The sequence below is a fragment of the Parasteatoda tepidariorum genome, chromosome X1 (assembly GCF_043381705.1).
Source record: "Parasteatoda tepidariorum isolate YZ-2023 chromosome X1, CAS_Ptep_4.0, whole genome shotgun sequence".
In the NCBI taxonomy this organism is placed as follows: domain Eukaryota; kingdom Metazoa; phylum Arthropoda; class Arachnida; order Araneae; family Theridiidae; genus Parasteatoda; species Parasteatoda tepidariorum.
The window spans coordinates 21,651,995-21,677,605 of NC_092214.1; the positions used below are offsets into that span (position 1 = coordinate 21,651,995).

General features: G+C 27.2%; 1 protein-coding gene across 1 annotated transcript; it reads right to left on the minus strand.

The window, feature by feature from the left end:
- Positions 1-272: 272 nt before the first annotated feature.
- LOC107437639 (homeobox protein slou) lies at positions 273-25,104 on the minus strand. Its single transcript, XM_016049717.3, has 2 exons — positions 24,625-25,104; positions 273-3,267 (listed from the first exon to the last, which is right to left on the minus strand). Exons 1-2 carry the CDS (start codon positions 24,890-24,892, stop codon positions 2,645-2,647), a joined length of 891 nt encoding a protein of 296 aa, XP_015905203.1. The 5' UTR covers positions 24,893-25,104; the 3' UTR covers positions 273-2,644.
- Between the last annotated feature and the right edge of the window lie 507 nt (positions 25,105-25,611).

Sequence of the window (25,611 nt, forward strand, 5' to 3'; positions counted from 1 at the left end):
GATTTTTACCGAGAAATTTCTAATCGGGTGGCAATACAATCCATGCTGGACCCTGGACTTTCTGAGGTACAGAAGTGTTCCTTTTTTTACCATTAACCTGCAAAATTTATCAGAAATAAAGCAGAATAAATTACTTTGTAGAATTCTTTTGCTGTCATTTTTTAAGGATCTTGGAAAAGAAAACAGGAGAGAAAAAAATTTGACACTGTAAATACGTGGATATTTTTTCTAATATGTATCTTGTATTAATGAAACAATTATAAAACATAACATAAAATTGTGAATACTTATTTTAATACTCATTCTGATTTATACAAAAACTTTAATTGATCACTTTCAAGTTCATTTCACATTATAACAACTTAAATGTTGTTTTGTCTCTTCCTTCACTTGAATCTCAACTGCGTAGACGAAATTTAAAATCTACTGCATAGACAGTGTTTCACGAATAAGCTCGAAGTCACAGAAATTTTCTCGTAAAATGTTCAATTTACAAATCAATCGATATTTTGATATATCGACTTACAATGTTTTTTGTCGTTGGGAACTTTATCATCTGATGTTTCGTTCGCTTGAAGTTCATAAAGTAGAAAATAATTTAAGGAACTACACTTTAGCCGAATATGTTTTGTTTTCCTTTATATCCACATTTTAAGGCATAATACGTCATAAAGTGTGAATTGAATATTGATTGCCAAATAATTCTTTTAGTTCTTCTGTAAACTCTTGCAGTTATAATTTATACATTGATGAGGTATCATCGATTAAAACTGTGTTTTAGGAAAGCAAGAATATCATGACATTTTCCCACGCGAATATTATCCCCATTTCCATATAATGGGTTTTAAGGATACAATATTCAAATTATGAAAATAAAATTTTAGAAATTATATTCCTTAAAAAGGCATAATTAAAATATAAGGAAGATGATACGTATGTATTGCACAATATATATTCGAAATATCAAAAAAAGTTATATATATTTTGTACATTTTTTAATTCATGAGTGTATTTTAAGACAGCAGCAGCAATTATGTTTAAAATTTATATTTTTCAACTCCATAAAATGATGCTATAGAAGTAATATCTAGAAGTCAACATTTTGAAATTCAGAAAAATATACATTTTTTCAAAAAATCTCTACTTTTTTAATGAAAGGAGATTAAAAGTCGTGAAATTTCCGTATAAGTTTTAGTTAGTTACTGAAAATTGTTGTCCGTAAGTGTTTTAAATTTAAATATATAAACTTGATAATAGTAATGTACGGTTAAAGCAGGTGGCGAACAAGGGCGGTAGAGGCCTGGTCAAAACTACTTTCCATTAGATGCCCTTGAAAAGAGAAATTCAACTGCTAGAGGGTTCTTATTTAAAACAAATCTTGTTCAAAAAAAAAGAAGAAAAAAAGGTAGAAAAATATATGTTTTTAAAAATTGAAATTAATATTTAAAGTTCATTTCTTCCCAAAAATATTAGCTGAAGTTATTCTACTGAATAAAAATCATTATTCCCAACTTAATTTTCGTAATTTTTTTTTTCTCGAATTTATTTTTTTTTCCCTTTAAAATTTCAACGCCCTGGAACTTCCTTATCAACTTTGTTTCGAAAAATATATTTTTCCGTTATAAATTCATAAATCATAAAAGTATTAGTTTTAGTGTCGTTTAATTTCGTCGAATTAGGTGCTCCTTTATTGGCTGGATGACTAGAGCGGTAACCTCCCTGATCTCTCTGGCATTAGCTATGAATGAATTGTTAAATTGAAAACAAATAAAATGAATTTCTATCATTTTTTACTTTTTAGTGTATGTTCGATCACTGTTAGGCATTTTTAAATGACAAGTTTCGAAATTAATTTTTCCATAGGTTAATCAAAATCAATTAATTTAAACGTATTGTAATCTTAAATCGAGAAAGTATAAACCCCAGTACTGATAATTAACAATGATTATTTTTAGCCCTCAGTCTCGAATATTTATCTCTAGTATTCTATTTTATTTATACATTTATTTTGAAGCTATACCCGAGCTTTAAAGATCACGAGATAGTTATAAAAATGGTATAGCCTAGTACATAAATAAGCAGTTCATTGGGACATTTGTAACCTAAAAGTTTTGATATCAATTTCAACAAGTTTGAAATTGTTCATTAACTGCTTATTTAAAGTCAATTAATTTTGACGCCTTGGGATTTTAGATTAAGAGAGCATTAACCATAGAACTCATAAATTAATTATAATTATTCTCCTTTGTACTTAAACTTGAATCAACAAAACATTTCTTTGTAGTTATTACCAGTCTATTAAGATCAAGAAGGTAACTATAAATATGAAAGTCTACTAGATAGAAAAGCAGTTCTTTGAGATATTTGCAACCGGAAAGTTTTGAAATAAATTTTAGAAAGTTTTTAAAAACTTATATTTTAAGCACTAAGTAACGCTAAGCTGTCTTAAAATATACTTAATTTCGCACAATTCAAAGTCAACATAGAGCAGACAGAATTCAACAAATAATTGGCACATAAAAATTGTTCTCGCTTTGCCACAAAATAGATAAAATTAAACTTCCAAGTTTTCAAAATAGTTTTACATTGAAGCGTTTTTGTTATTTAAATTTTGCTCAACTCATAACAACTCGCGTTATTTGCGTTACGAATGACTTAGATGCGTTAGGTAAGGATGCATGGATGTATGTCCAAAATGTTGTGCAGGAGAAATCACCGGATACGGTAACGTGCTAGTAGCCGGAAGGTAAGGCAATTGGTTGCCAAAAAGCAATCCTGCTGCATATGACGGAGATGCAGCATAAGAATTGGGAAGGCTGGAGACTTGAGATGGAGGCAAAGTAGGACTGTTTGCATCCATTCCCGGATTTTGTTTTTTCCACTTTGTTCTTCGGTTCTGGAACCAAATCTTGACTTGTGTTTCAGTTAATCGTAAGGATAGTGCCAAGTTCAAACGCTCACATACTGATAAGTACCGTGTGGTTTTGAATTTGTTCTCAAGAGCTACTAATTGCTCGTAAGTAAAAGCTGTTCGAGCTCTTCTTGGTTTTCCAGCTTTACTGTCCGAATTAGACGATTTTTTCTTTTTATAAGAGCCACCGAGTCCTTTGCTCGATTCTTTGTCCGTAGATTCGTCATCGGTTGCCGATGAACGAATGCCATTAGATCGTGGCATGTGACCACTGTGACTTGCAGATGAACCATCTCTGTTTTCATTGTCAGCTTCGGCCACTTCAATGACATCTGGTAGAGGAGACATAGAGTCTTCTGTAAAAAGAAAGCATGTTTCAATATATTGGTAGATATACTTGAAGAATTTATTTCGCAAGCTGATAATGAGGTTGAATAATTATGGTACAAGAAAAATACTGAGAAAATGTCAATTTTCAAATTATAGCTGATCAGACTAACTAAACATAAACTAATTTTACTTTTTTCAAAAAATTAAATGCTTGCAGAATGCACGGGTTTTTTTGACCTAAGCCTTTGAGTGTCAAGAACCTTACTGCTTCACGTGAATTACCCATGCTGAAAAAAAATTTTTTTTCTTCGTATAATTACTTAATATACTTACCGTGGAAACCTTCCTGTTATTATATGCGATAGCGCATATGCGTACGGCATGTTCTTCAGAATCTCATAACCAAAATTAATATTTTCGGGTGGAAAAACAGTTTATCTGATAGTGCACTGAAAAAGTTCAACCAATAATTTGATTTGTATGCAACAGACTGAACTTCTTTTAAATGAGAATTTGCAGTTTTAATAAAAGTAAGCAGCAACATATTTACAACGGATTGACGAAAATTAATTTATTCGCATGAAATTTCCTTAAGAAAATAAGTTTGTAGATGAAGTACATTTTACTTTGAAATCTTATAAATCCTTAATTGCTTTGACAAAAAGAAAGTAATAAGTTCGTTTGTGATTAGAAAAAAATGCAAATCTTACGACCCTGGAAATTAATTCATGACACTAAAAAAAACATTTTACTCCGAAAAGTCGATCTAAAAATAAACAATTAATTTAATGAGAAATGAAAACTAAACGTCGACAAAAATTATTAAAATATAATTTTAATTTTACCCTAATTATAGTAGAAGTACATTAAATATATTTATATATTTAAAAACGGTGAAACATGAAATACCTAGAGTATTTTGTTTAAAAATTGCTATATGCTTGTTGGAAAAATTTACGATAGCTTAATAATTATTCAGTAAAAATAATTCGTAACTAATTTCTTCAATAAAAGGCCACATTCCTGATGTTTTGGTTTTATATTAGTGATCGATACTTGTGAAGAGGTTTGAATAAATTTTTGAATTATTTTTTTACTTTTGATGTCGCACATAAATATGAAGAAAAAAAATTATTTTTTTCGCTGCTCTCATCAGGAAATTTCCCCGTTAAACCATAATATCGGTATTTTAAATCACATTCGCAAATGCGGGTGCAAGTTTAGTGCAACTTTAACGAAGTGTTAAAATTGAACCACTACATGTTAAGAATGCACCATGCACCAAGCACCATGTTAAGAATGCAGGAAATTTGAACTACATTTAAAGCGACGATAACGACGATCCAAAATTTTTTACAGTGAGTGAAGTACTAAAAAAGGTTAATACTATTTTAAATTCGTTGATTCTTTTTCCTTATAACAATGATGCTGATGATGATAATGATAAACAATTGTTTCATTAAAACAAAATTCAAATTTTAAAAATATTTCAATTATACAAAAAATATATTAAATCAAACAAATTCAAGTATTTAAAAAATTAATACCACTTTCATGAAGCTCTGCTGTTCTTTGTATAAAAATAATAATAGATAAAAATTGCTTAATTAAAACGTGTTTGCTAAGTTAAAAGCATTTCATCCATGCAGAAGTTATTCATCCAATACTAATTTGAAGAAGCTGTTTAATTTTTAAATCTTATTAAAAATATTTGAAATATAATTATTTTAAATCTGATACACATTGTAAGAAAAATGTTTCTTTTTACTGTGGTGTGTAAGCGCCTCCGATCAGAGGATGAAATAAAACGCAATACATTTTATCAGATCTTTAGAGAGGAAGTCCTAATTGAAAAACATCTGAACTAATTTAATTGCTGATGAAGTATTGCTTATAATCGATTTTCTCCTCCTGTCTGTTTCCTACGGTGAGCAAATAGGTTTTAATGTTTTCAGTCAACTTTCTAAAGTAGAGATTTGTTAGAATTCGATAGTGTGCATGCTTCCTCCTTGCTTATACATTAATTTACAGCAAATGTTTAGTGCACATTTTTAATGCTTCATTTTTGACAAAATTCTAAAAAAATATATGTTAATAGTGGTGATTACAGAACACTATGTTGTATTTTAAACATATTTGAAAAAGTTGACGCGACATTTAAATAAATTTTGTTTTGTATGCCGAGGATACGTTACTTCTGAGAAGTACTGCTGTGTTCTGCTTATGTTTATTAAATTACACGCAATCCATGGAAATGTAGGCAGCAGCTTAATATAACCGAATTGTAACAGCTTTAATAACTAAATAAATGAATAAATAAAAACAACTGAAGTATTTTAGAAATATTACTCAGTTCATATTTCCTTTTCTTTAAGCAAATTATCTAAAATTGACAGCATTTTTTCAAGCACCAAGAAAAAAAAACCCCTCTATTTACTTAATATACACTTAAAAGCATGCAATGCACTCGATATGCTAAGATGCTCCGTAACTACCGCTCTTTACTTCTGCATATTAGAATTCTTGTCAAAAAAGAAGTAGAAAGAAATACACGTTTGGTGTTGAAAATTAATATTCAAGCAAGAAACGAAGAAAAACATTATTGAAACTAAACTAATCATTAATGAGGATCGAAAAAGTTAAAAAAATCTAGATCTCCTTGGTTGAACGAGGAAGTTCGAAGAAGGTTAGACTGCCATAAAATTTTAGCTGGCAATCAAACTTCCTCAATAGAAATTCGTTAGATTTTGATAATGTGCAGATTAATGACCTTGATTACAGAATGTTGGAGAGAAAGTACAATTTTTTTTTCTAAGCAAGTTTATTTTTAGTCTTTTTCAGCTATAAATTGACTTATCGTACTTATAGTTATTTATTGACTGAATATTTAATAATTCGAGGTTCACTTTAAATATATAAAAGTGGCTCAGCTTTAATTCATTAATAGTAATTTTAAATTAAAATTCTGAATATACTGAATTATTAATAGTAATCTAATACTTCCTTTTCTCCCAAATATTAATGTAAAGAAAGAATAATAAAAAATCAACTACTAATACCCTTTTTGAATTACTAATATGAGCTAATGTAAAGTATTTTTTAGCCCCCTCCCCATTGATTGGAGTTTGAAAGAGTTAAAAAAAAAAAGAAGAAGAAAAAAGAAAAACCCTAGAAAATAAGGCTCCTGGGGTAAGGTACTGCAAGAAATTAAGATTATTTTTTTACATGGCGAGTGATGTATCAGTTTCAGACGTGATAATACCCATAATTATTTAGCACGGGTGTTAAGTGAGCAATTTAACTACAAAAGCACTGTGATTAAAGAAGATCTTTCTATAGAGAAATGCAGACATTTTCTTATAATTAACGCAAAACTTGTGAAGATGATTGCACTATATTACCTAGGATATTGAATAGGCCCCAGACAATTATTTGAAGTGACTTACATTAATCTAGAGATTTAATTTCAAGAATAATAATTACTGCATTAAAAATGATCTACAAGGAGTTGAGTACTGCAGAAAAAATGTTTCGTTGAAAAAAATGGTAGGAAAAAAAATTAAACCCCTATATTATGTACTTTTTTTAAAAAAAAATATTAATATTTAATGCTAAAAAGAAATTTTGTTACGAGTACATTCATTAATAAATAGTAAGTAGCGGAAAAGGTGCTTCTATATATTTAAAAGAAGAGAGAGAAAGCGTCTGTATTCTCTAAAATAAAAATTCACTCTTGCACTGAGAAAAAAAGTTTGTTCAAAGCTACCAGAATATGGTTAAATTTACCGTTTTTCTGGCTGTATGGGAGCACCAAAAAGCTCCGTATTTTTTAATGAAATAATTTGGTAATGATTTTTGCAAAATTAACAGTAAATTATCGTTTTATAATATGTGTTAAAATTTGGTAAAGGCGGTACATTTTGGTAATTTCATCATGATACCTTAGAGCATGGCATAAAAACCATTTCTTCGGTTAAATTCCTTGGTTCGATAAAAAATTCGGTTCTTCGTTTTGATTTTTTTATTAAGTGCGTGGTAAAAGGAACTATCATTTTAAAAACCAGAATTTCTGGTAAACCGTTACCATATATGAACGGAAAAGTTATCAAACGAATGGTTTTAATAACGTATATTTTGGTTTTAGCACCAGAATTAATTATTTATTTTTTGGTTTTACAAAAAATGTCTTTACCATACAGTTTAGAATACAGTTGCCAGAATAATGTTTTTCGCACCAACAAAGGAAAATATTTTCTAAAAATAGTTTAAATATAATTTCTCACAAGGATCATAAATTAAGTTCATACCATGGAATCGATTAAAGCTTCTTTCTATGCATTCCTATTCTCTAAAAACTTATTTATTAATGCCAAAATTTTTATGACACTCTTTTTTTCTACAAATTCTGAAGTGATCGATATTACCTATATTTGTTGATCAGCCTTTATATATAAAGTGCTATATATAGTGTAAATTTGAATTATATTTTCGTATTTCTTAAACTTGAAGGCTCGATACTATGGTTCAATTTAACACCTTTATAAGATTGCTGCAAATTTTCACCGTATTATGATTCAATGAACCAATTTGACTGAGACTGTAACTAGCACGAAACCAGTAAACAAAGCTCGATAGTGAATAAATTGAAATTATAATTGAATCAGAATTGAAATCTTTTTGTGGTGCACGGAGAAAAAATTCCGGTGAAAATACCATACTAAATGGTAATGGCATTTCTGGTTTAAAAAAAAAACAAGCATAATTCTGGTTATAAAAACCTAAATATGTACTATTTATTTAGGTTTTTATATCCAGAATTATTCATTTGATAATTTTTTCTTTCATATAGTAACGGTTTACCGGATATTCTGGTTTTTAAAATTATAGTTGTTATAACCAACCATTTAATAAAAAGTACAAGACTAAAAAGTAAATTTAATAGAATGACTGGCTTCTATTTTATTTATTTTTTTGCCATGTATCATGATAAAATTTTCAAATTTTGCAGCATTTAAGTAAATTTTATCAATTATTATAAAATCATATTTTGTTGTTAATTTTACCAAAATTATTACCAAAGTGCTTCAAAAAAATTATTTAGTGTTTCGGTATTCTCATAGAGCTAGAAACGTGGTAAATTTTTCCATATTCTTGTAGTTTTTACCGTAATTTTTTTCTCAGTGTTTGATGTTTGTATGTGGTTTGTTATAACTCATGTTTGTATTACTTAAAAAGTTTTTAAATTCTTGAATAGCAAAATTCTTGAAGGCAAGACGCACAAAAATTAATAACGAAAATGGAAAGATTTTCTTTTTATTTATGAAAACGTATTGAAAAAGATAAAATTTAAGAACACGCATAGACAAATCAAATTAATAAAGCATATAACCGAAAACTTTAAAAAATATCAGTAGAAAATTTATAAACGATTAATTGTCAATATAGATTAATTGTCAATAGATGCAATCAAATTTCGGTTTACAAAAATAATTGAAATCCAGAGATAAAATTGTTAATTAAATTTCCAAGGATAATAAATCTATGAACCCTAAGATTTAGAATATTACATTTATAGGAGAAGGTTGTTATCTTTGAACCACATTTTTATAGCTATTAATTTTGATGTCAGATTTGGCAATTTTATAGTTTTGCTCATGTTTATGTAATTATTACCATCCTTACTAAGCAAGCATTGGCGTTATAAATATAAAATGTTAGGTAAATATAGAAAAAATTAAAATAAGTACGATCAGCCCAATAACGGAAACCAGCCACCTTTAACTGAACTACCGAGATTGCTTCAATGACGGCAACTAGCAATCTGTACGTAATTTGTTCGCATATTCTGTCATTATTACTAATATGTCATTATAACAATTATTATTAATATGGCTAAATAACACTGATTAAAAGCATTTTTAAGCATTACAAGCAACAATTGAAACACCATTGGCCTCTCACTCATATTCATAGCTTTTTTTTCATTAATAAATTAGAAAAAAAGTACAAATAGCATATTTTTTTTGCAAAAGAAATTTTTTGAACGTGAATTATCCTACGATTAAAATTTTTCAGCTTCATGAAGTTCACTAAACAGTCAAATTGGTGCGCTTACCCACAATAAGAAAATAAAAATGTGGCCCATTATAGTAGCCTGCCCATTAATAATAACCTTTCCCCAATAAATTATACTTAAAATTTTATCAGAATAATCAATTAAATGAAGAAATTTCATAATATGGGAAATTAGTATTTTATAAGTTTCATTATTTATTTCAGTGTTTTGGTGACAGTAAAGTAACACATTTTACATAAATAAAAAATGATGGGATTATATCTGAAACAAAGTGACGTGAATAGTTTTATAGTTATTTTAACTAACTATTACATAGCATATCGATTTTTCGTAAAAAAATTTCTTGAAATCAAGCATATATGCATACGTAAGAAACTAATTATGATTCTACTATTTCGAAATTGAATCGAAATCTTTTTACATTGCAAAATAAAATATATGTCATCACCAAATATTTACTTTTCTTTTAAAATTCTTAAATTCTTGAAAAGCGAAATTTTTACTATCAAGTAAGTTGCAAGTATTTTTAATTGTTTATAAATGAGACTTATTTAGCACATACGTTCACATATGAAGAAATTCTTTACCCTTTGTCAGTAAATGTTCTCGAATAAAACATTTATAAATAATTTAATTTTTATAAATTAGAATGTTTCATTCATTGTACATAATTGTAATTTTAGTAAATCATTTTTTGTTAAATATATAGATAGTTACATGCTCTATTTGAACTTTACTAACTATATATGCCATTTTTTATTTAAAAAACAAAACAAAACATAATTAAAGATTTTATTATGAATAATGATTGGGTTAAATATGAAACTTTTGATCAGCAATACATTTTTAATCGAATATAAAATTCATATTAAAAATATTTAATAATAATCTAAATGATGTATAGAATTCAACTAAATATCTTGCCAATGAAAATAGAAAAATGCGTCTTTATTAAAAGTGTGAAGAAAAAAAAATGACGTACTAAATAAAGTAAAACAAACAAACTCGGATACTTACAATTATACTAGAGCCATTTAAAGAACAAAAGAATCATGTAGTTAAATGATATACAAATATTTCTTAACTAAAATAATAAATAATGAGAAAATACAGTTATAGGTAACATTAATTTCAATTTCTATGTATCAAAAGAGAAATAATTTTTTGTTGGTAATTTTACCCACTTTTCAATTCATTCGTGCGAGACTTATTTCATATTCGTGTATAAAGCAAAATATAAAACTTTTCTTCCTTTCCATAATCCGTTTTTTCATATGTCATGGGGAAAATCAACAATTTGAGAATATAAAACTTAACTTATATGCTTAATAAACTATTCTTAATTTCCATATCTTCAAAATCTTTTTGTATCATTTAGAAAATAAATTAACACTGAACGCAAAAGTTTTAAATTCCCTAAAACCCCTTACATTCTTAGAAGAATCAACAGTTTCAAGAATTAAATGTAAGGCAAAAGAATGTTATTATTTCAAAAGTAAATAAAATGATAAAATCAAAGGAAAAAAATATTTATATATATAGTTATATGTGTAATAAAATATTTTTACTTGTCATATTTTCACCATATCTGTTTGCGTCGCTTAGAAAATAAGCGAATACCAAAAAAAAAAGAAAGACTTCTTTTGGTTTTTGGTATTCATTTCCCTTGACATCATGCAAAGATCAACAGTTTCATGAATTAAATGTAATGCAAATGAGTAATATTTTTTCAAAAGGTAATAAAAGAAAAAGAAACGGAATAAAAATAAATTAAAGTCATAAGCTTAATAAACTATTTTTTCTTTCCATGTCTTGGATATTGGATTCCTTCTAATTTTTCAAATCATTGGAAAAATCAACAGTTTAAAGAACTAAATGTAATGTAAAAGAACATTATTTTTTTTCTTCAAAAAGTTAATAAAATAATAAAATCAATAAAAAAAATAAATGCATATTTTATAAACCATTTTTTTCTCACTATTTTTACTTGCCATATTTTGCCATGTCTTTTTACATCATTTAGAAAAACAAAAAAGAAAAAAAAAGGATAATAAAGAACAAAAACTCTCTTTCTCCATAATCCCTAATATCATGGGAAAAATCATCAGTTTCAAAAATCAAATGGAACTCAATAAGATATTATTCTTTCAAGAAATAAGTCATCGTAAAAAAAAATAATAACTCTGAAGTCTCTCCAAATATTTCGCTTGAGCAGGAAATGTCGATATTGTTCTTGCAACTTAATGCTAACGACGAACCAAATGGATTCTTCTTTTCCAACCTTTTACTCTTTGTTTGTAGTACCCATACTTTTTTAAATTTCTTTTGCTCTCTAATCTCTATCAAATTGTTTTGTCAGGATTGCAAAGTGGCGGCGGAAGTCTTGTACAACCATCTTAGACGATATAGAAAAATCGAAATAGCTGCTTCTTTACCCCCATAGGGATTCTAGAAGCGATAGATTGGATTGAACAAAGCCCCAATAGTAGAGAAACAGTGAATTCTAAGATGTTGAGTTGAAAAGTGAAGTAGAAAAGTTTAGATAAAGCTTCCGGCCACAAAGAAAAACGTTGTGTTTTAAAAAATTTATCTAGATATTTTTCTAAATCCAAGAGTTTTATCTCTTATTTGCGGATTAATATATAAAAGAATTTGTTGTATTAAGTATTACAAATGGATACCCATTTGTTATTCTTAATATCATAAGAATTAAGTAGTTCAAACCTATTATCGTGGCAACACTACAAGTTTACGAATACTAAAATGAGAGTTTCATTAAATATTAAGCAAGCAGCAAATTTGTTTCGATAAAATAAAATACTTAAAAATGTTGATATCTTGTTTCAGATGCTAATTAATATGTTATGTTAATTATTATAAGCTAATTTTTCGTTTATAACAGCAAACATGAAAATTTTAATGTATATTTTTTATTAAACATTATGCTATGCGTCGAAATGCAAAATTAGTTAAAAAAAAAAAGCTTATATTAGTAGCAGAGTTAAGCCTTTTTTTAATGCTTTTGATTTATTTATGCTCACCAGATTTTGAAAAAAAAAGTGTCTTAGCTGAAAACAAATGTGATTTTTCCTCCAAAAAAATCTTTTTGTGCAAAAAAAGAGGTGGTGTAAATATGTAGATTCCACAAATGACTCAGTATGTTTTTGTTGTACTTACGTTTATTATATTGTAAATTATTTTTCTTTTTCTTCCATGTATAATATCAAACTTCACAAAACCCAAACATAAAGTTTAAAAGTAAAGCTTAAGTTTGTACGACATTGTTTTATTGTCTATTATTTAGTTTTGAATGAATATATTCAATTAAACACGACGATTACAATATCACTTGATTTAAGCAATAATTTTTTTTAAAAATTAAAAATTTAGCATGCATTGATTTAAAAATTAAAAATAGATGTTTATGGTTTCAAAGAAAACCTTTTTACATCCTAGGACTAATTTTCTAAAGTTTTTAAATGGTAACTAAACGAATTGACGGAAAAGAACAGGATAAAATTCAATTTACATGTTAGCCTAGTTCTGATACAAATTCGTAAGTACAAATATATAATTAAAATATGTAATTCGTCGACTTTCTTTCGTAAATACAAATAAAATAAAACAACATAGTATTTCATTTTAATAGACAAAGGCCCTTGATGCATCGCACATAATGTTTTGAATTAGTTGTGTTGTTGTACATTGCAATAAGTAAAAAAATAATTAGTAAATAAAAGGTAAATAATTTAGACAAGAAAAACTTTAAGCAAGGAATGTTTTGAAATTTTGATTGATCAAGAAGTATGCATTAATTTAATAACTTTTGGTTTATTTTTTATTAACACTATCCAAACTTTAATTTGTTTTGAGCATTATTTGCAATAAGCATTTTTTTAAAAAATATGTAAAGCTTTCTGATTTAAAAATTGCATATTTTTTAAAAATATTTTTAAGAAAATTATAAATGAAAATTGCAAAAAAGAAGCACAATACTTATAATTTAAGACACGTAGTTTGTGTTGAATATTTCAATTGAAAAATAATTCAGACACTAGCATTTATTACTAATATTTTTTCAAAAGTGTCAGAAACATTGATTTTTATTCTTTAATAATTTCTAAATTTTAAATTTTCATGTGCCTCACTGCTCTGAAAAAAAATATCGAATATAGAATTTGCATTGAATGAAAAAAATGAAATAAGACAAATGGAAGATTTTTAATTTAGAATGTGTTGCATAGATCACGATTAATGTCAGTTTTATATCTAGTACGATTTAACTAATTTCATTAAAAAATATTAGCCTAAAGACATTAAATGCGAATATGAACAAAACAGTTTAAAATATATGTTAACTTGAGAAAATTGCTTATAATAATTATCAATACAATTGATTATAATAAATTGTTATTCACATAAATGGACTAATATCTTTTTATTAGGACCTCATTCGTTTAAATAATTATGCAAAATTAAGAAAATCTCGGAAATATTATTAAATACTTTGAACAAAAATATATTCAAGTAAGTAAATATTTGCCATTTAAAAAACGGAAACTTATATCATTCTAACCATCAGACTCATTCATAAATTAAAATTCTTGTTTTCTTTCTTCCATTTCTGCATTTTAAGTCTAATTTAATAAGTTTTTTTAACCAGGTAATTTCAAAAATTGATAACTTTTGAGGGGTTGAAAGCGTAATAACTTTTATAAGAAATTATATTATAAGAAACCAATTCTTTTTATAGAAATCTACTGAAATCATAACACTGCTTTCAGAAAAAAATAATAATTATTCAAGCATTGAAGGCATACTAAATTGAGGCAATATTCTTTTACTTATATAATTTAATACAAATCACTTTTCGATCATTCAAATTATTTTAAAAGCATTTCAGTCAATTTAGTGAATCAGCATATTTAACATAATACATATTATTTACATGTTTAATTTTTAAAAATTAACTTTTACTTGTTTTAATATACAATCTTTATGAACTGAAGAGGCACTCATCAACGCTGTTATAGCACTCACATGCTGTTATGGCACTCATTATACAAACTTTAAGCACATTTTATATAGCATTTCGATTGTTAAGGAGAAACACTGCACTTAGAAAAATGTATTGAGCTCGCGCTTGACCAGAATTTGGTAAAATTAATAAGAAAATATGTTTTTTTTATCATTCTATTTGGTAATAAATGTGGTAAAGCTTGATAATTTTATCATGACACATTGTGACTCGACATAAAGCCATTAATTCGGCTAAATTTATTTTTAAGTTTTGTATTTTTACTAAATGTTGGTTAATAAGAACTATAATTTTGAAAACTAGAGTTTCCCGTTTACCGATACCATACAAACGGAAAAATTGTCAAATGAAAAGTTTAAATTTGGTTTTATTTCCAGATTATTATATATATTTTTTTTACCAGAAATGTCCTTACCGTACAAGTACCGTAATTTTACCAGAATTTTTGCTTCGTGTAATGTTATACTTTTTAAAAATCTACGTTTGTTAAATTTTTAAAATTTTTTTAATTGAAGTGAAATACATAAGTTAAAGTTTCATTGCTTTTTATTGCATTTTGCGCTTAAGAATTTTAATTTCAATAAATGATAAACTCAAATTTGAAGATGTTTCAAATGTATGAGTGTTTTTACTTGTTAAAAAAAAAGTATAACTGATAACTATTACTATAACTCAATAAAAGACTTTTTGTGCACTTCGTGAATTACATTTGTAATATTCATGCTTCTTAATGTTCGAGTAGTTTCATGATATCTCATTAAGAATCCAATCGGTTAAAATTTTAAGAAGTTATTGGATCGGCAAGTATGAAAAGACTGTTTCGCAAAACTATCATATAATATTGACTACGCGAATCACGTCAATGGGAGGCGGGTGGGGGCTCCGCATTCTTCTCATTAGTATAGTCTTCAGCGTATACTTTTTGAAAATTATTCTTTCCATACTTTCGTATTATGCCATAAATAAATTATGTAATTAAATCTTTGTCAATATATCATAGTAGCATTCTCCCAAGGAATTTCAGTTTTTTAATGAAGTTCAGAGCTAACTAATTAACAATCGAGCTTATGTCATTTTTTATATAAAATTATATATGTTATATAACGTACATATTGTTATGTTGTATTACATATGCTATATATGTTATATGATTATATATGTTATATAAGTTAACACCCCGTTACAGGGTAATTGGAGAAGAGAGAATCGCGTGGTTTCTGAAATCAGTGACTTATTTAAGTACAGACTGCATTTAAATATCTATGAATATTATTATGAAATCGCATTTAATTTTAGTTTAGCCAAAGGCTGAAATTAGATTAAATCACACACATAAATGGAAAATTAAGGAAAGTTAAATAACAAAATTATGCACTCAATATAATTTTGTTTTAAGAAAGCTTAGAATTCCTCTTTCTTGTCAGAACTATTACATTTACATATTAATTCGTAGTAGAAATAAAAAAGGATAAATAGATGAATAAAAAGAGCAATACTGCAGAAGTAAGAAGAATTATGAAGATATAAGAGTTAGATTTATTTACATAACAGAACTTACCTTTATTCGTTCCAAACATGAAGTGATACTTTGACTCTTTATACTTATAAGCATACTGGAAAAGCAACTTTTTTTAAACATTTAATACGTTGATGCCGGATATATTAAATGCGTTGAAACTGTCTTAAATGAAATTAAAGCGTCATTACCATCAGAAGGAAATAAACACTCATTTTCTCCCATTTCCTTTTTGTTTACTTTTCTTTAAAATAATATTAAAATACTAGTTTCAGGAATAAGCAAACAGCAAAATTAATCCTGGTTAAGCTGTCTTAAAATGTATACTCCCGAATTCTAAACATTCGAGAACGGTAATTAAATAATATGTTGACATTGCGACAGATGTTTGTGATTATAATTAAACCACTAATGAATATGAAAGAGATTATGTTAATTAGATACGGGAGTTTTCAACTCCATTTAGGATCTCAATGTATGAATTTGAAATTCATGCAAAAGGAAGTTAAATGTTTTCAAACATGCTTTGGGATGAAACCTATCAAAATTGGTTCGGTTTATCAATAGTTACAATTGTTTGATAATCGAAAAACTTACTAAATAACGAAACTTTCACTCTTACTTCGATTGGAGTTTGGAAATATGCTTTCCAAATTATAGGACTGACTAATATTTACAATCAACATACCCGATTATTGATATCTGCGAGGAATTTCGCCCATTTCTATTGTTCTCTCCTGAACCAGTTATATTCTGTAATTTATCTTGGGCTCCTAAATTAGAATAATTTTATCAGTATGTATCAATTAAAATTTAATTCAGTTTTCAATGCATAATAGTTTTATCAATAAGCAAAATTAAAATTTTATTAAGTGTTTAATACATAGTTTTATCAATGTGTGTAATTTAAAATTGAATTAAGATTTCAATGCATAGTATTTGTATTAACGTGGAGCAATAAAATACAATTAAGTACTTAATGATTTATCAATAGGCAAAATTAAATTTAGTTAAAAATTTAATGTATAATTAATTGTTTTAGCAATGTGCAAAAATTAAAATTTGGTTCAGATTTTAATGTATACTATTGCTATCAATATGTAGCAATAAAGTTTAGCTAAACTTTTAATGCAATATAGTGTTATCAATATGTATAAATTAAAATTTACCTAAGTCTTATGCATAATAGTTTTTCCATGTGTATCAATTAAAATTAAAGTATTATGCAATTTTTTCATCGATTAAATTTAAATTTAATATGCTTTAAAGTATAAAATATTTTATGTACCAATTAAAGTTTAATCAATTGNATATATATAGTTTAGGAAATAGACCAACTTCATTTTTATGCATTAAATTAGCTATTTTAATTAATTTTTCAATGCATCTCTAACCAAAAATCAGAAATATACGTTCATATGTTTAATTTTTTAGAATACTTGTTTACAACGTAAATTGTCTTAGATAAAATGAGAGCCGAGACTTAATGTTCAACGTTATTCCATAGTTGCAATTAAAATGCGAAATTTGAACACTGAAAATGTTTTCAAAGTTATGTAAACTAAAATATAAATTCTTCTTATATTTAAATTTTGATCATTTTTATTTATAAAGAGTCACAGCGGACAATAAGTTATCCTTTCTGATAAATGCGTATAAGTATACTGAGTATTAAAGTGGCTGTTTAAATTTATTAAATAAAAACTTATTAGTTGTGTTTAGTTGATTAAACCTAAAAATTCTATTTACCTTAAAAAGTATCTCCTTTATTGTTTACTTTTTTTTTTATTCCTTGCTACAAATGACATCACTATGACCTACTTCTTTATATGATTTATTTTATCAAAAAAAAAAGATATTTGATGAACCAAGATGAATTATTTTAAAAGTATAATTAAAGTGGCCACTTTGATTACTAGATGACATCGAAAGACGGCTCTATTAATCTGAATTTATCGAAATTACCAAAGAAGAATAATTCCATACAGATTGTCTCTATTAAGTTTGAGGTTTTCGTTTTTTTTAATTGTTTCCAATGAAACTTCAACTTGAGGATTCCTTAGTTAATCATAAGAAATATTTTTTTCTATTATTTTTATTTTCCGATTATTAGGAATATTATTCACACATAATATTGTGGTAATAATTACAAATAAATAGCGATTAATTAATTGATCACATTAAATATGTTTGATTTTAGTTACACATTTTTGATTATCAGCATTGCTAATCCTAAATAGTATTGGCGTTGTATTAGTAATATATAATTTGCGAATAATACATCTATTATACAGGAAGGAAATATCTTGAAGTTTTCTAATTAATTTTCGAAAAGAATTTCAAAAATATATGATGAAAAAGGTTTTTGGAGAAAATAATGTATTTTCTGCTCTTCCAAAGAACTCTAAAAATATTAACTACGTAAGTTGTTTTCCGATTATTGAATCTGTTGATAAAATAATTTATTTATTTAAATTGCAATAGTTTATAGTTACGTATTACTTCGATAGTAGTATGTTCCGCACTTAAATTTCCTGATACATCACTCATGTTGAAAAAATAAAATGAGAATTTTTTCCCGACTAATAAACTTTAAAATTAAGTTTAAATTTTGTAATTAATAATACTAATTAAAATTGTATTGATATTTCAGATTATTTTTGTCTCCTTAGCCGTATATATATATATGTATGAATTATTTCTTTTAATACAAGATTCAATGATTTTTTAAAGCTTTTTAATTCTCCACTGCATTAGAAAGCATGCTGTTATAAACAAACAAAATTTAGAACATGCTGGATAAAAAGAAAAATAATATTTTTTTTTAAATTTTTTTGCAAGCAATTCCTGTCTTTTTATCTAAAGGATGCAAGTCTAAATAAATTAAACTATTTCGGCATGCGAGAAATAAATTGTGTTGTAAGTAATTAAGAGGTAAGAAAATGTTTCAAATAATATGAGTAAAACTATTTTTTATATTATATCTTTGTGTGATCATACCTTAGGTAGTATTATGTTAAAGAAGTTTCAGGATCTTACCGTAATTTTGGTTACATGAAAAGGAAAATTACAGAAATCTCCCATAGTTAGCCCGACGTCAAAGGGACTCTAAATTAGGGTCTGTCTACAACTGGAGATGATATAGTTAAGTAACGGCGTATTTATCAATAGTCTTAAATAGTGCTAAATATTGCTTTATTTACAAGCATTACATTTTAAAACGCTATCAAATGAATAACAACATATTTTTTTTAATCAGTATGAATCATTTGAACGAGATATTTATCAGAAAAATGAAGTTTATCAGATGAAAAGTTATGTATTACTTGAACGGTGTATGTATTAGGGTACGATGTTTGTATCAGTTAATAAAGCACTTCAGATTATAAAACAATTATTAAGAATATTGGTAAAAAATCTTTGATTTTTCAAAACAAAAAGCAGCTAAGATCTTTTGAAAAATATCCATACAAAGCAATATTTAAAAACACACATTAAAAGTAGCTCTACCTTTATCCTCTATGGTGAATACAGAGGTATATGGTATATTTTGTGGGCTTCAGGAGTATCTACGTATAGCATTAGTAACATTAACCTTGATGACTCAGTCGTTAAAGGCACTGTCTTTGTGAAGGACCGGGGTTCTATCCTCAGTGGTGGCTTGAAGGCCACCCAGCTTTAGATCCATATGTACAAACTTCCTTGTATTGAACCATGGCATGGATAAGTAAAGGCGGCATTATGCGCAATGTGACCCATCATAGCGTTGAGGACTTAACCTTCAAAACACCCCTGGCGCACAACGGGAATGCTTTACTATATATAATAATATATATAATATTATACACTCTCAGATAAACCTGTTTAATGGGTAGCCATAATATCGCCACCTTGAATCATAATGCCACAGCAAACTTGTTACAACTTTAATAAGGCGCTAAATTGAATCATGATTCATTTCAAGCTGAAACATTGTATCGAATAATGGAGTTTATAAAGTAAGATTTTAAGATTCACCTCTGTTCTGTACCAAGGTTGCAGTAAAAAAGATATTATGTTTAAACATGATCCTTAATTTCTAACAATGTACTTTTTGCTCTTTCGATAAGCGTTTTAGTGTTTTAACTAATGTATGAACTTCCTATATCCAAGTTTTGCAATTATAGAAGTTTCCATGCATTTGAAAAAATGGATGTCAATGTGCCTGATATTATTTTCGATGGTTTGCAATCTTTTTGAGAGGTATCCGGATAACATATTAATAGCACATATGCTTAGCGTAGGGATAGAATTATGCGCACTCAAATTTTTTCGATTCAAATTGAGATTACTATCATTCCTTTATTGTGCTCATTGCAAAGCTTTAATCAAAAATTTGCTTGAGTTTTCAGATTTGTTCGAAAGTACAGAAAGTCATTTTGATAGGATTTAGACATATGCTCTCTAGTAACTACATGGAATAAATTTGACTGAGTTTTCATTTCTATGTACTGGTAAAACTTTTATAGGTAACGTAAATAAATTTAAAATATCATATACCGATACGTTACTAATATAAGATTCAGTTGTTTATAAACAGTATTAAAACGGGTGCCCCTTAATTAAATGCCTCAATATTTGATGCATCGAGTATAATCTTCTGGAAAATATGAAAAATATTCCTTAGCTCATTTAAAACCAGCAAAACTAGCAAACCTTCTCTATAACGAGCTCAACTCTATTACACTATAAAAAATTTCAGGAACTAATTTTGACACGACAAAAATGTTTCCAAAAATCTCGGACAACTTCATTTAATATCATGTTTCCCATCAATTGAGTAGGAAATTGAATCGCATTGATGCCGATTCAGTTTCAGAGTGTAGCCTAGCTACCACTGCAATTTATAAATTCCAATTCACTTGTATATAAGACATGTTAACTCGATTTTTATCTTGCGGTACCTTTCGATACATGATGGTTGACATTGTTGGTTGACTAACTCCATGAGGTTACTGAAATATTAAAAAACGCTTACAGAAAACACTTCAAAATACGTTTTTTTTTTTTTAAAAAAAAGACAAGAAAAAAAAACCGAAACTGCAAGAAATGATAGAAAATATTTCTGAATTACTGCCCTATGTTTCTGAATATTACAGAAAGAGGTTTCCGAAATATTCAGAGACGTTTTTGAAAACTACATGCACCGTAGCCTGCCCGTGTTTTCTGAAATGTTTCGGGATTTTTTCTTACAGTGTACAAACCTGCTGATATAATAGCAACCTGTAGCCAACTTTAAGAGAATTATTGTAAGATATTTCGTTGATTATCGAAAAAATTGTGAAATATCTAGTCAAGTAATGCAAAATAAAGTAATAATTGTAACTCATTCAGTTAGCCATTGTAAAACAATTAGTTAATCATCAAACAATATTCAGCTAAATTTGATATCATTATTGTAATGTTATGTTAACATTGTTATTATATTATTAGCAACTGATTGCTGTTGCTGTCTTTTCCCAAATGATTAACCAATGAGACTTTAAATGCCAGGCAGTTTCTAACAAATCAATATTTTAAAAAATAAATAATAATAATAATAAAAATGACAAATTTTTTAAATCTCATATTTTAAAGCACTTTTCTTCGATTTTTTAAAATTGACTTTTAATGTGAATTTTAAATCAATATTCAACCACGAATATATATTTATTAAAATTTACGTAGACAATTTTTTTAAAATAAAAGATGTCCTAAACGATAAAGTTTCATTTAAAAAAAAAAAAAAAAAAAACTGGCTTTTAAAAAATTACCGTAACGGAACTGAAAACTATCTTAACAAATAAAGCAAACAAAAGAATAAATAAGCAAAACTATAAAATTAACCATAACACCATAAGTGTAATTTAAATGACTGACTGCTTAAACGTAAATAAATAAAAAACATAATATCAGAGTAATCGCTAGGGAGAAGTGGGTGAATTCAATTGATGAGGTTTCATTTTGGGTATGTTCAAGTATGTTTGAGGTATGTTAATTTTTACATTGGAAATCATTGTGACAAGTTTTTTTTTTCAAGTTTAAATACTTAAGAAAATAATGTACTCAAGTAAAAAGTAATGCACTTTGTATTTCAAGGTCATTGTTTTTAAAATAAAATGTATATAATCAGGTTATTAATGCTGCTCACTAATTCAGCAAGAAGTCCATTAATAGCCTTACAAAAGTTTAGATGGGCCTAAAATCACTTTTATACTTCACCTAAAATAATTTTTAAAACGCGATTTTTACATAGTTTGGTAGTAACGCTGTAGCTTTTATAGGCTTAAATTTTATGATATTAATGCATGTATATTACCATGCTGATTACCTATTTACTTTATACGATAAATTAACTTTTAAATTATTTTAAAATCATTGCAACTAAATATAATTATACTAACGACTTGGCGTTAATAATATTAACAAATTGCTTAATTGTTTATATGAGTTACTTAATTACTAACAAGAATCTTCAAATGTAGTTTTGTATCTTCTAATATATTTCAATAAATTCATGTTTTTTTTACATATTCGAGTTTTATATTCGATATATATTCGTTATATATTCGAGTTTTACATTTATTTATTCATTTAGATTTTTTCTGTTTTTTAAATTCATTTATTGGGGCTGGTGTTTTTTGTTTTAAATTTATTTATGCTTGTATTTTTTAATTTCTCGTTTGAATTTTTTTACATAAAGTTCGTTAATTTGTTTTTAATTAAAATGTTTATTATTTTAAATATGATTTTACATTTCAAACAAAATGAACACAGTCGATCCACTCAAATTTATCATTTAATAAACATTTTACAATAAAAGTTAAAGATTTTATTTGATTTAATAGCATAACTTTAAACTTAAAGATATTTTGTCCATTGGTATTAACACTTAGGTAGAAATTATTAAATAAAAATGTATTTCTTTTTACGATTCAATCGTTTAAAACTTAAACTTTGCTTTTTTTATTAATTTCTGAAATATTTCAGGACTCTTAGAGAAAAATATTAATTTTTAAATCATGCTGATCATTAAAGTTTTAAACCATAATGTTAAAATTAATTTTAATAATGATTTGTTAATTATTTTAATAATGATTTAAATTTATATTAATGAATACGCTGCAGAATTATAAATCAAATGCATCTTTAACGATCATTAAAAATAATTAGTAAGATTAATTATTGTATTTGACATATCGAAAAATATGAGTAAGGGTTTGGCAAAAATGACGTCCGTTTTTTAAACTTGAAGTTCGAAGCTTATTTAATCCTTAACTTACGTTTTAACACCAATTTTGAAAGCTGAAGAAATAAAGAAAAAAAACATATTTTATGAAGTATTTTGAAATTTGTATTCTAGCTATGCATTACGTTTAAAGAAAAATTAAAAAGAATTTTTATTTATTTTACAGATCAAAGTGAAATGATTTGCAAAATTTAGTGTTAAAGTATTAACTAATTAAAAGTATTAAGTAAAGTATTAAGAAATTAACTAATAACTTTACCATCTTGCAAATAATTTTTTCAGTTTTCTAATTTTATTGTGTTTTTCATTCTTAGATTTTACAGCAAATTTTAAATCATTAATTAAAAACTCTTCTTAGTCCTATTTACTTTATCTGCATAACTTGATTAAAATTCTTCTAGTTTAGTATTGAAATATATGTCATAAATTTCTTTTTATTGCTTAGCAGCAAAATTCATAAGACTCTTGCAGCTAATATAATTTTCAGTGCATTTAATTATCATTTTTACTCTAAATGAAGAAATAAGCTAAATTTCAAAGGAAATGCTTTACTATTGTTGAATGTAATTAAAAAAATATCGGAGAAACCAATAGCAAGATGTATAGATTGCAATATGAGTTTATAAAATCGCTTATGATTTTTCCCAACCGGCTTTTCCAAATTTCATGCCTTTACATGTGCTAAATCACTGGCCATTTTTTTAAAATAACTTTTTTCAGCTTTCAGCTGCTTAAAGTTTAAAAAGATACACAAATCTTTTTAACGATGCTTAAAAGAAACTGAGTAATACTTGGCACAAATAAGTTTTATTTTATTTTTATAGTCATCAAATTAAAGTAACAATATACAAATTAAAGTAACAATAAACTGTCCGGAAACTTTCGCACGCCACTGCATAAGTTCAAATAAACAGTGCAAGCGATAAAAAAGAGAAGTAACCTTTTTGAAGAAAAATGCTTTCTAGTTTCAAAAATAGAAGTAATGGATTAATCAAACTTTTACTGTAGTAAAACTGCAATTTCCAACTAAACTTCCGATAAAATTGATCAACGTCAGAAAAGAAGAAGAAAAAATAACTAATGAAGGTTCGATTCCAAAACTTCATAAAATTTGTTTTGAATTTAAAAAAACGTCAAAGAAAGAACTAAGCGCTAAACACTAAAAAAATTAAGCACAAAATAAATTAAGCTTTTAATTATGAATATATTTTCTTTAGTTTTTGTAATATTTTTTCTCCATATAATTTCTTCCGCTGATTTGCATGTTTTAAATCTGAATGTAATTAACACTTTAGAGAAGATATTTTCCTGTTACTACTCAAAAAACGCAAAAGAACCATCTTTCAATAAGAATCATCAATTTAGGTATTAAAAGAATGATTTAAAAATAATTTAATAAATTTCAGAATAACATTTTCCCTGATGTTTTTGATTTAACGATTCAAAGTCAAGACAAGTTAATCAAAATAAGTAATTTATGTCTCACCTCGAAGAGAGTCCTGGTCATTTTCGGAATCACTTCCGGATAATTCTGCTTTCTGCCAAGGATGCCACGTGCTTTCCCGCAGTCTGCTGGCACGGGCACCCGTAAACTTCGTTGGATCCAGGATATCATCCACGGAGAAAGGTGTGTGGGACATGGGGGTTTGTGCTTGCAAAACTGGCAACATCCCACCCTTGCCTTTCCCCAAAGCATCGAAATTACCAAGATTTATTTCAGAATTCGATCTTTCAGGAGGAGAGCCGCCATCCATGTCCAAAGGGTCAGTCCGACCAGAAATAATTTTTTTCCGTTTATTAGCACCCCAGAATACTTTATCAGAAGATCATCTTCAAGTGAAGTCAAAATCGAAGTTTCGTTTTCGATTCTTTTTTCGTCGACAACTTTACAAGATAAGGGGCATCTAGATAATACTAGATAAACACTAGGGACTCGCCTTTTGGAAGTACTCCATGTGGACTAGTCGCGTGTAGGACTTCACAAACACAACCGATGGCAATCTAAGACCCGCCTCTTTTCACCATTGGTTGGTATCAGTGTTCCCCCACCCTTTCTGAGTGGCAGTCGTGACGTCAAAAGTAGGCGGAGCTTAACAAGTCTAGCTGTGGGCAGCAAATCCTATCTGTTGAGCTGGTAATCAGTGAGGCTTTGCTATGTGCAAAGAGTGAGAATGGTCAGTGGGGCTATGGCTACTCATTTGGACCATTATCGGAATCAGTAGAAAATTGGTAAGGAGGGTGAGGGATGGTTTGGACAACGTCTTTCACGGACCGTCTCTCCTCTTCTATTAGTTGATTATCCTCATCAGATTCAATGTTTGATCTGAAAATAGGGGGGTCCCCGTCAACCATCTGGTGCGTTATTAGTTCATTCAAAAGACTCCCTTCGCCTGCTTTCATTTTTTTTTAAAAAAAACTTATACAATTAATTAGTTTAAAAAGGAGTTGAATTGACGAGAAATTTGGTCACGTG